This window comes from Scomber japonicus, chromosome 9, assembly GCF_027409825.1.
Source record: "Scomber japonicus isolate fScoJap1 chromosome 9, fScoJap1.pri, whole genome shotgun sequence".
In the NCBI taxonomy this organism is placed as follows: domain Eukaryota; kingdom Metazoa; phylum Chordata; class Actinopteri; order Scombriformes; family Scombridae; genus Scomber; species Scomber japonicus.
In genome coordinates, this window is record NC_070586.1 from 31,038,956 (window position 1) to 31,051,267 (window position 12,312).

Below are 12,312 nucleotides of genomic sequence, written 5' to 3' on the forward strand. Positions count from 1 at the left end.
GGAGGGTTGCAAGGGCGGTGGGGATGGGGATGGATAGGAAGAGGTGGGAGGTTGTGGGTCTGTCTGGCAGATGCCCAGCGGCTGTGACCCGATGTAAGCCACCAATCAAAGCTGGCCTAAATCCTCTGGCCTTATTCCCAGTGGGCTCTGTCATGGAGGGGCCCTTTTGTCAAAGGCCCCTCCAGATGGTTCAAGGAACACTCTTATACGTCCAAAGCCCCTGCTAAGTATTCTTAGAGAGACGCTTGGGGGAAGGCTTGGGATGTGTGTGCGCGTGTGCGTGTGTCTGTGTGTGTGTGTGTTTGTGTGTGTGGGGGGGGGGGCTGGTGACCCAGGTCACCCTGCAGGTTCTTCCTATCCCTGATGTTGGGATGGATTAATAAGGCTGATCTAGACACTTGTGCTCCAAAGATTTAAAGAGGAGATCAGAGAGATCAGAGATGTGTTAGTCTGGCATGACTCAGTGCGTGCAGCATCATCGCAGTTTTATCTACTGACGTCAGCTTTGCAGTAGCAATAGTCGAGGATTAGTGAGCTATAGAGCTACTGAGGAAGGATACAAGGCCATATAGGGATGCTGGCATCACTAGCTGGAGGAGTTTCTCACAGTTTCTTACATGCATCCATGGCACAGACATCAACACTGACTACATCATATTTAAACAAAACTATTCCTTTTTCTGCTGAAACCCTTAAGTAAACCTTACACCTCATTTTTAGAGGTATTATATGAGCTCAAAATACCTCCTAATATTTGAAATACAGCGAGTAAAAAAATTCTGTCCTTTCTTTTAATCTGTTACAAATGTTTTAACAATATCTGTCTGATCAGTTTATATCTCTTTCCTTCTTTCTCTCTCTCTTTCTGTCAGGCATCCAATCCCATCGACGTAGGAGCACGTCCTGGAGCAGTACCTCACACACTCCTACAGAAGGATCCGCGGGTAAGCATCAGGCCATCCCAAACAGTCTGTTCTCACTGTTCTTTCCGATGAGCCTCACATGTTGTACATGTGTGTCTCAGACAGATGTGGGTACATGACTTTGTATTCACATCTCTCTGAGACAAAGTATTCTCCTTATTACCTCTATGGACACATGTATCCAAAGTGCCTTAAAGTAAAGGCAGGGATTTTTAAATCTGGATAGTCCTAGCGTGAATTGAGGCCCCTCAATACTGCTGATGTTTGAGCACGGCAGGACTGCATATTTTGGGTACTCACTCATCATTGATGATGGTAATGATTGTCTGTTTGTCCATACAGATAACAGATCCATTCAGGACATCTGTTAGGGTAAGTGTTTGACATGTCCATCTTCTGTTAAATGTTTCATCTCTCTGGCCAGGCCACAAAGTTAAAAACTACAAATTCTTCAACAATCACTGTTTAAAGACATGCAGGCTTTTGGCTGTATTTAAGGTTAGCTGTGTGGGGTTAAAGTCAGGGTTAGATTTTATTAATCCGTTGCCTGGTTGAACATTCTGACGAGTTCCCACTTTGTAGTTTGGCCAGAAAATCTCAATGCCAGAATCCATTTTTAGCTCCCCATATCAAAGCCAGCCGGCTAACCTCGGTTTCTCTCTAAATTTTTAGAAACCTGGCAAGTGGTGCGCAGTGCATGTCCAGATCGCATGGCAGATCTACCACCACCAGCAGAAAATGAAGGTGCGTGAGATGGAAAATCATGTCGGAGTCTTGTCTCAGTCTAGTTATGTCAAACTAGATAATATACGGTACACATCAGGGCTTCATGTCATAGTTACATTTTTACCTGTTAAATCATCTATAATCATGTTATTGGATTCAGAAAAACCATGTGTTAAGACCCTGTGAAAGGCAGATCACATAAAATGAACAGAAAGCAGTAAAAGTTGGAAGGACCAGTGTGTAAGATTTAAGGCATCTAGCGGAACAGACTTGGTAGAAATGGAATGTAATATTCATAAGTATGTTTTAATTAGTGTATAATCCCATGAAAATTAGAATTGTTTCCATTATCTTAGAATAAGCCCTTTATATCTACATATGGAGCAGGTCCTCTTCCATAGAAGCTGCCATGTCTCCACAGTAGCCCAGAACAGATAAACTAAACACTGGCTCTAGGTTCTCCTACATGCTTGGAAGAGGGCAGGGGGGATTCATCTGGTTGTAGTCTGCAACCTCACTACTAGATGCCAGTATATCTTATACACTGGTCCTTTAATAGTTACACAAAGTCCCGCAGTAATTATGTCTCCTGTTGTGAAGTGTCCTCCACAAACACATTCTCAAAAATACAGTTAGAAGATTACATTTCTTAAGCATAAATAAAGACTCTGTAAATAGCTTAATGCACTGAAGAAGAAGGAAGAAGAAGAAGAAGAAGAAGAAGAAGAAGGAAGAAGAAGAAGAAGGAAGAAGAAGAACAACAACAACAACAAGGAGAAAGAAAAGCTTTTCATAGAAGAAGAACTTTATTTATCCCATGGATATATAAAGAGAACTGGATGCAGCGTTGAAAGCGGGGCCCCATTGATTCCTAGTAAAGCTGCTCAGTGACGCACTTCACACTTTAAAGAAATTACCTGGATGAAAACATACTGTGCACGCTCCATAGGCCCCATTCGCCCCCAGAGCACACACACTAGAGACTTTCACCAGCTGAGACAGCTAACCTCTGGTTTAGCCCTCCGGCTAACTTGAATGGGGATAAAACAATTCAATCATGCGGCTCTTCTAAACTTTCAAAATGTGATCGGTCAGAATGGATCAAATTCTGATAGTGAAACTAGTCATTTCACAGGGGGTTGTGAAGCTCAAAAAAATGTAGCCAGCTGCTCCTTGTGTGCAGGGAAAATGCTTTTTTTGGGCCCCTGTTGGATCCGGAAGCTGTAGTTCCACAGTTAAACTAATATGTCAAATTGGTTTCATAGTCTGGCACTGTTTCTGGAGGCTTGATTGATCCCCATGGGGAAATTGATATGCTGCATTTGTCCCATCCTATACACACAAACACATACACACACACACACACACACACACACACACACACACACACACAGACAGTAGGACCAGGGCAGTGCCTAGGGATCCACTAAAAGGGGTAGTAGATCATAAAACATTGCATTTATAGCACTCATGACTAATAGCTAGTTATAATTGTATTGACCAAAATGCAACTTATGAACATAGGCACAAAAAATACTCAAATAACAAAGGATGGTGTAGCCTCACCACACCCTGAACCCCCGTTACCAAGGATTTAGTTTCCCTAATCGGCTTACATATATTTGTTATAAGACAGTTGGCCAGAATTGGAGACATGGAGCCATTGTTGATATACTGGTCTTTCTCTGATCTCTCACCCAGTGTTGCCGAGGATAAATCCCTCTCACTGTTGTTGGAAACGTTTGGTGCTGTTGCCTACCGACCTAATTCCACCTCTCCTTGTCTCTGCCTCTCTCGACTACAGCAAATGCAGCTGGATCCTCACAAACTAGACATGAATGGGAAGCTGGACCTGTTCAGTCGACCCCCAGCTCCAGGAGTCTTCCCAGGGTTCCCGTACCCTCATGACCTGGCACGACCCCTCTTCTCTTCCACAGGTCAGTGGGGTCTCCCAGTACCCAGTGCAGGTTGATTAGCTGCACCCTCCAAGACAAATCATTCAAAACACTCCTATTATGCCATTCTCAAAGCCTTCCAATGGCATTTTTTATTCTTTTATGTAAATGAGCATTTATAGCTGCATGTCGGCATTGTTCTTCCACTACTGTAATGGCCTGATTCTTTTCTTTCCTCTCTTGTAATGTTCACTTAATTATAGTGCTTTTATAGCAAATGTTTTGCCCATAAAGGGAGTCAGATATGTCTATGAATATGGATGACTCTCGGTTAGGTAATTGACTGATTTGCCCTGCGTTGGAGGGCAACAGAGAGGAGAACGGCCTTTGACTGGTAATTATGCACTGGTGTGTCAGAGGCACTCCTGTAATTGGTTCTTTCATTAACAATTCATGGAATATGGGTGATGGTAACAGTGTTTTGTGAAAGAGGCCAGCTTGTTGCACAGTCAGGAACTGACCTCAATAACCATCTATAGACTCACACACAAACATGCTGCAATAAAAGCAAAATATCGGTTGCTAATTTGCTCAGCGGCATTACTCAGCCATCTCTAAACCCATCTAGCATACATGCATATTCAACAGATTTGTTTTACCGTAGCAGAAAATACCTGTCTCGCATTTTAGTCATGGCTTTTTTAGTATCTCTTTCTCGCCGCATGGCTAATTAGAGAGTTTATAACTGTCTAATTGGATAATAATAACCTTGTCATGTCCTCTTTGCTCCGATAGGCTCCGGCCACCCAGCTCCCTCCCCGTACGGTCCTGCCCCCCACCCCAGCGGCTTCCTGCCTCCTAGCCATTTGGCAGGTAAGTGTAAGTAACTCCATGTTCAAATTTTTCTTATACATTTATCTTCTTTTCTCTCCATCTCTCTCTCGCTCTGACCCTTTTCCTTGTTGAACTCATGTTTTAAACACATAACAAGCCAATAGGGTGTAATTTAAAGCCTAGATATTACTGGTTTTGATCTGAGGTTCATTTGAAGGTTAATATGGAGTCCAGCTGGCCAGTATAGTCACTTCTTGAGCAAACTCTCAAGTTCATGGTAATGGAGAGCTTAGTCATTATGAAATCACAACAGTGTTATTCATAACACAGCTTTAAATAACTCTGTGTGGGATTATTAAAAAGACATAGCTAGCTTAGTCTCCAGTTTCCAGCGCTATTTGTCATCCTTCATTTGTTTGGGCAAACCAAATGTAGTGCAACAGCATATATAACACTATTTTTTTGGGGGGCTTGCCAAGTTGAGTTAGTAATTCATAGCAACAGTGATGGAGGTTAGTTAATGTTACTGGATTTATTTGTGAATTTAATTATTTATTTATTGATTTCTATTCCACCTTTTTATTTGAGACATTGTTTTGGTTCAAAGTAGCAAGTCGATTTCATGGAATAAGCGCTTGAGTCAACCCATTTTGTTCTTATGAAAACATGGTGCACTGAGGAGGAAGACTTAGTGAATAAAAAAAAATCCCTTTCCATGGAATCCATGTGTGAGGCCGAGGAGATTTCTCAATTCTTGTATTTTGTGATATATCAACAAGCCCCAGCGCAGCTGTCTCACAACTGAAAATCCTTAAACCCTAATCTGTAGATAAGTTCTGCATTTCCTGATGGGAAATAAAAATTGGGCTGCAAATTGATTGATGTTGTCCACTGACTTATCCGGATAAATATTTGTGTTATTACTATAAATTTGGAGCCTGTGTCAGTGGAGCACATCAGACAACGATTCTACAGTTAAGCCACTGTGGTCTGTTTAGTTTAATTTATACACCTTCCAATTCCCCTGTCCTATCACAGTCCATTTCCTGTTCAGCTCCAACAACTCAAAACTAATTTCCCCATCAAACAGTGTAGTTCCACTACAGCAGGGTCAGAGACACTCCACTCCAGTTAGTGGCAGTGAATCCAGCATCCAGGAGGCCTGGCTACTGCAGGATTACCAGGCAGAGAACTAGGGTGGCAGCGCTAAAAAAAATTTTTTTTTAAAGAAATAAAAAATCAGCTCGCTTGTAAGAGAAAAGCCGAGTGGAACGGGTTGGTGTTGTGGTGAGCACCACTAGCCAGCCCCCCCCTTTGCTAATCCCTGTTTGGCATTTTGCAGATCCTTTCAGTCGCTCCAGTTCCTTTGGCGGCCTCGGCAACCTTTCAAGCAGTGCCTTCGGAGGATTAGGCAACCCCTCGCTTGGTAAGCGCTGGCCCCCTCTCCTCCTCCACCGCTCCCCCCTTCAATCTGGCCCTTGTGGCCAGTAACAGAACAGAGCAGGACAGCGTTAGACCACAGGGAGAGCCAGGAGGGGAGGAAAAAAAAAATCAAGACACTTTGCTCTAGTTTCTGTGTCAAAGCAGCCCTAGCCCAGGGAGGCCCAACAATGCAGTACAACACACCACAAGCAAACCTCCTCCCTGCCTCCACTTCATCCACCATCTATGTTCCCAACAGCCTGGCTTTAATCTGGCTGAACTACTGCCAACAGGCCCTCCCAGGTTCGCTGTTTGGTGGCAATTCATTGATTAATTATTTGACAAGCCCCTTCTGCACCACCATGGAGGGCTGCCTCTTTCCCCCCTGCATCCTTCTCTCTCTCTTGCCTTTCTCTCTTTCTCTTCATCCCTCCTATTTTTGTGTGCCAAATCGGTCACCCTGTTGTGAAAAAAGGATGTGATTGGAATAGACATGCCGTGGAATGCTAAGGTCTCCCTTGGCTTTTCACAGCCCTCAACTCTAGAGGGCAAGTGCGTCTCCCTTCTTCATCCATTTCAGAAAGGGAGGGGGTGGGGGCCCTTTAGTCCAAAAGCAAATGAGTAGAGTTTTTTTCTTTGGGTGGGAGGAGCCATTAACCTCTAACTCTTTCAAGCAGCTTCAGTGAGAGAACCTCCAGAGACAAAGACAAAAGCAGCTTTTGTTGTCGAGTCTTTCTCATCTTATGTATCCTCAAGAAGGTTTTGTGTGAAATTAACTTACAGTGGGTCCCACGCCTGTCTCCCCTTTCCTTCCAGGGTCCAACAGTGTGTTTGGCACCAAGGAAGGGCCAGGAGGATTGCCCACATTTGGCAGCCCCCACCACGACACCTGGAACAGGCTTCGACGCACCCCGCCGTCTTTCCCCACCCCGCCACAGTGGCCCAAATCTGTGGACACTGAGAGGAGCAGCTCAGCCAACAGCCACGAGAGAGAGCGAGAGAGGGAACGGGAAAGAGAGAGAGAGAGGGAGAGAGAAAGAGAAAGAGAGAAAAGAGACTCGTCCATCGGAAAAGAAGAGAAGGATAAAGACAGGTGAGTTTGAGGCTGGGGAAAATAATGTTTGCTTTGTACATGTACTACTTGAATAGTATTTGGAGGATATTAGCTTCCACTTTTACTCAGGGTAGAATAATATTTCTGCAATATTAAAATGACTAGAAATATTTGTTATCATCACAAGTCAACATTTGACCTGAGACTTCTGTTACTGGATTGTTTCAAAGCATGATGTGATTCCCCCGAGAAGGAAACCAATCTGATCATCCTACACATGACAAAAAAAACATTTAAAGGATACAAATTGTGAATATTTGGTTATACATAAAAACATTACCCACATAAGAACACAAATGCATGATCACAACTCTAATAGCCACAGTAATGATCTCTTTTCCAGCTAGCATTAGCATATATCCAAGAGCCACAAAATCACCTCTGGAAAAAGAAAGCTGTACCATTAAAGACTAAAGAAAAAATAACAATCCTTCAGTCCATTACTAGTATCCGTGGAAACTGAGATAAATGTTATTCATATATCCAGCAAAGAAATAGACTTAAATCAAACAGGCACCAAGCAGCTCCAGCAGAAGTATACTTGTCAAAGATAAATTGGACAGATTTCTTTGGATGATATTCGAGCAGGTGTTACTGTCAAATTTAAAGGCAGTAAACATGAACAGAGGAAGAAAAGAGGAGGGTAATCTATGTGTTTTGAAAGGCAGTTATAACTTTAATGTTACTGTAGCCTTACCTTAACACAATCCACTTCTAAAGGATGCATGCTTTTAAGTGACTAACTAAACTATCATGTCATTACAGGGATTCTGTGGAACGCAACCGCCACTCCAACCGTTCCTCTCCAGCCTCTGCACCGGTCAGCTACCAGATCAGCAGCCTGATACGCTCCAACAGCCAGAACTCTAGTGATTCGGGACGCCATCACAGTGGCAGCGTGGACCGAGTCCGTGAGGCCGAGAAGGAGCTACTGGAGCGCCACAGAGACTCCTCCACGCTGGCTGATGTGAAGGTTAAGGAGAGCCGCTCGCCCGGCAAGGAGATGCTAGAGAGGAGACCCTCAGAAGACTCCATCAAGCCCACCCACCGCTCTCCTTCTCCATACTCCAAGGCAGTGATCAACGAGCAGGGCATGAAGATGGCAGGTGGGCCCCCACCTACACTCAAGGACAGCGAGAGGAAAGAGCCTCCTCCTGCAGAGCTCCTACACAAGGTGAAAAATGACATGAAGATTAAGGAGGAGAGGAAAGAGGAGCAGGAGGTCATGGTGGTGAGTTCTGAGCCTGCTCCCCAAACACAGGCCCAAGCTCTTTCTGCTCTTGGCAACCCACACCACCACCACCCACCATTGTCCCAGCAGCCCCCTCTTCCCTCACCACGTGGTGACATCCCTGCATCGGGTCTGCATGGTGTCCCCATGGCACATTCGCTGCCTCTTTCCATGAGTGCCATGCCCCAGATGGGCAGCCTAAATGTGCTAGACCGGGCTCGCATGGCTCCCTTCATGGGAGTGAGCCCTCTGGCAGGAAGGGAGCGCCTGCCCCACCCAGCCTTCACTTGGGACCCACTTAGAGAAGCCTACCGTAACCTGGACCTGCAGCGACGCATGGACTTCCAGCTCAGGGCCGAACAAGGACATCGCTTCCCTAGTGTGTACGAACAGGAACGAGCCTACCGCGAAAGGGAGGCTCATGACTACTCTCACCACGAGCACCTGTTGGAGGTGCGCAGAGAACACGAGAGGATGAGGCAGCAGGCAGAGGAGCGAGAGCGTCTCCACCTGAGGGAGGAGCTGGACCGAGCACGCCTCCATCAGCTGCACCAGTCCCCAATGGAAGGTCATCTTCCACACATGCCCCCCTTTATGCCTCACCTAGGCGGTATGCCCTACCCCAGACTCAGCCCCTCCACAGGACACAATGGCCTTCTGAACAGAACACCCCCTACTGCCGCACTCAGTGCCCCCCCGCCCCTCGTGCCAGCTGGCAGTGCCAGGCCAGCCTCACCCAGGAGGACTACCCCCCTCACTACCACCCAGGACCCAAGGGACTACTCCCCATCTCGCAACCCCAAAGAGGTAGAGGCACGGTAGCTTCTTACAAAAGTGCACAAAGTCTTAGTAGATGCACTCACAAGCCCCACTCCCCCAATCTGAAACCTTCTTGTGAACAAAATGCACTGCTCTTCACGAGAGAAGAGCAAAACTCCCTAAGGGAAAGGGTATGATTGTACAAAGTAAAGGTGTGTAAGGCTGATTAAGCACATGCCATGACTTTATTTTTAGTGGACTGAAGGTTGAATAATGTCGAGAGAACACAAATATGTGTATGTTTATATCCGATTTAAATATTTGATAATTATTAATATATTAATCAAATACCGTCTTTTTAGCTTTGTGCGAAAAGAGAGGTCATGAAATGAGTTTGTACATTTCCTATCCTTGTTCCATGTATAGATATCATTTCTATGAATTTTATGTATTTTGTGCATTAGTCACACCTTTTACAATATTTATCCCAGTTGATTGTGAGACATATCCATTATGACCCACTGTAAAAACTGGATTTTGGTTTCAACCTTCAGTAATTTAACCTCATGGTACCAGGATATCCTCAATGATGACAATGTACAATGTTACATTACGGATTTGTTTTGTTCATTTGTTTTGCCTTTGAGATATGCAGATAAATATATATTATGAGGTCTTTGTTCAGTCTCTGTAAAGAATACTGATGTAAATAACTTGTTGATATTCCTTCGCTGCAAAATTACCGTGTAAATTTATTAGGCTTTTTAACCATTTCTAGAAAAACAAAATTAAATGAAACATGGGGAATGACCTCCCTGTTGAATATTAAGGTAACAGACAAGCCTGGCCAATGGATGGAACGTATGAATGGAGGGTGTTGTAAGGGGGCCCAGAAGGATCATCTGCAATCTATGCAAAGCAGCACACAGCACCCTAACGGAGAGATCACCTAGAGGGAGCAGTGGATACTGGTGATACTGACAGAAACTTGGATTAACTCATGTTTATATTTACCAATGAAATAATGATGGAATTATAAAAAGACTTCCAAGTCACAAACTGGACCAGTCCCAGACAGAAAAGAAGGACACTTTTAAGTGGGTGGCAAAAGGACTTTCTCTGTCAAACTTGTGGTTATGTGCAGTTGTTTTTCTTAGACTCTTGTATACAAAACAAGTAGAGTTTTAGGCGTGCAAAAAATGAAAATGAACATTCATGGTTTAAAATGTACGGAATAAAGTTTGGACCTAATGTCATACATCTGCTACTTGTCTTTCATCCTGGTACTCATTTTCAGTACTGAATTTGTCTGCAGGCCAAACCCTCTGAGGGGAATGCTGATGTGAGGTTGATAGGTTTGCCAATAATGCTTGTGACTCAGTTTTCTGCATTTAGAGTATTTGCTCATCTGATATCAAACTATTACTTTGAAATCATAAAGGCAACTAACTTGGCCAGCAGAGTAGCCTAAGCCATCAGATCATTTGACCGTAATCTGTCATACATGGGCTACAGAGCTCTTCAGAGGGGATCGATGAGATTTGGCCAAGGCAATACAGGGAGGGACTAATAGGACATTGATTTTGTATGAAAGCAGGTTTTGAGTGTTTGTGTTGCAGGTAACCGGTATTGACTGGCAGCCCAGCGGAATATTGACCCGCGGTCTGGACTCATTAAGAGGAGCAATGATTGGGAGGCAGGCTATCGGATGGTGGAGGAGAGGCTCCTCTCTCTTCTCTTACGCCTCCCCTTCTCATGCACACCACTCATCTGCTTTTCTAATGAGGCCGGAAGACGCTCTGGAGTGGGCCGTGGAGGGATCCCTGAGGCGCCCCGTCCTGTTATTGACAAGACCTCTGCTGTGCTTGCCGCCTGTCCAGAGATGGCCAATTCATCCTGATAATGCCCTGACTACTCATCTTTCTGCTGTGTGCTGTGAAACCCACCAATCTTGTCCCATGGTATCAGCCCATAATGACAGCGTGGATCAAACCGTGGCCAGGTCATTAAGGGATGTTATTGAAAATCAATGGCGCTCCTGTGTTCCACACACTCCACCAGGGTTTTTTGAAAGGGCTCCTTGAAAAGACTGTTTGCCAGAATGGGGCAGGCGTATTGGGAAGACTTAAATTACTATCACTTTCAATTTATGCTCCCGGTAATTGAGCCACATATTCCTCAGATGGGTAGCATCTGTCAGTGGCCAGCTCCACTTTAACTCTGTGTGCTTTTAGTTCTAATCATCTAGTCAACAACAGGTACTTAACCCCTGTACTTGTTACTGCATAGTGATTTTTCCTGTAACTATTATTTACCAAGCAAGCTTTGGTAGAAGAAAAACACACACCTTACATTTCCCCCCGACTCAATCACTCTGTCCTGTGCTCTATCCATTTTACGGCTGAGTGTGGAACGGCCCTCCGGAGATGAAAAGCTCCATCAATTTCACTCATCGTCTGGCAAGGTCAATTTATTTCAGCACACAGTCCATCATCAGATGGGAATCAATTGACACATTGCCTAGCATATCCAACCCAAGGTGGGTTATTACAGTGTCTGCAACTGTCAGCTCTTTTCAAAGCTATTCTTCATGTGTCCAGGCTTTTTTTTTTTTTTCCGGCATTGTTTATTCTCTATATTCACTTGTTCATAATATGGACCATATTTCCTGTTTGATAGAATTGTTACTATGACAGGGCTTCATGTAACAGCTTGACACTAAAAAGCGACTGTGATACATGATTGTGTGTTTTTTTTACACATTTCTCCACTCTAATCCCAATTAATAGGATACGGTGGTATCTGAGGTAAGACATTGTTTTATTGTTCCACTAATCCTCTTCATTTATCTGTGAGAAACCTCAATGCTTAGGGTTTGGGATTGAATTTTCATGGTCTCAAATACCTCCAAAAAGCCCTTGGCACACAGCTCACCCCAGATTCAGCGAACAGTGGAACAGGCCTAAGGGGCTTTTATAGAGCACAATGGCAGCTAATAACACAGTGCCAAGCTAATAAGATGGGCAACAAATGAATGGTTCAGTCCAAGCTCCTTTTCTCTCTTGCTCACTCTTCCCCCGCTGATAAAACATGTATGAAAGCGTTTTTGCGCTGCTATGTAGTGGCTCCCTAGACTTTTCCCCCAGCGAGAGCTAATGCATTAGTTCCCATTTGAAGGCTGTTTTGAAATGGAGATTGGTAATGAGACTGGAGGCCCCCGCCACGATCACATTAGAATTGCTGGGGTCTCCACTGGGCCTGGTGATTTGGGAGACTGTGGCTCTGTTCTGAGTTCAAGCCCATCTCTCTGCGGGGGTTAGCAAACCCTGACAAGAGCCATTCTAAACCACTAAACTATATCTGAACTGTGAACTGAGGGAGAGAGCACCAAGTCAAGGACTTTGGCAG

The 12,312-nt window shown here is 44.5% G+C and overlaps 1 protein-coding gene across 3 annotated transcripts in view; it reads left to right on the top strand.

The window, feature by feature from the left end:
• The window catches only part of fbrsl1 (fibrosin-like 1), a 283,649-nt gene extending 273,489 nt beyond the window's left edge, over positions 1-10,160 (top strand). For 2 of the 3 annotated variants that reach the window (XM_053326197.1, XM_053326196.1), the window contains exons 13-20: positions 873-944; positions 1,266-1,295; positions 1,596-1,667; positions 3,454-3,586; positions 4,340-4,423; positions 5,721-5,804; positions 6,617-6,893; positions 7,680-10,160. In XM_053326197.1, coding sequence (XP_053182172.1) covers positions 873-944; positions 1,266-1,295; positions 1,596-1,667; positions 3,454-3,586; positions 4,340-4,423; positions 5,721-5,804; positions 6,617-6,893; positions 7,680-8,967 — 2,040 coding nt within the window. In that variant the 3' untranslated portion in view covers positions 8,968-10,160. The remainder of the gene's footprint in view (positions 1-872; positions 945-1,265; positions 1,296-1,595; positions 1,668-3,453; positions 3,587-4,339; positions 4,424-5,720; positions 5,805-6,616; positions 6,894-7,679) is intronic. The other variant, XM_053326195.1, reaches the window with a different exon arrangement.
• The last annotated feature ends 2,152 nt before the right edge of the window (positions 10,161-12,312 follow it).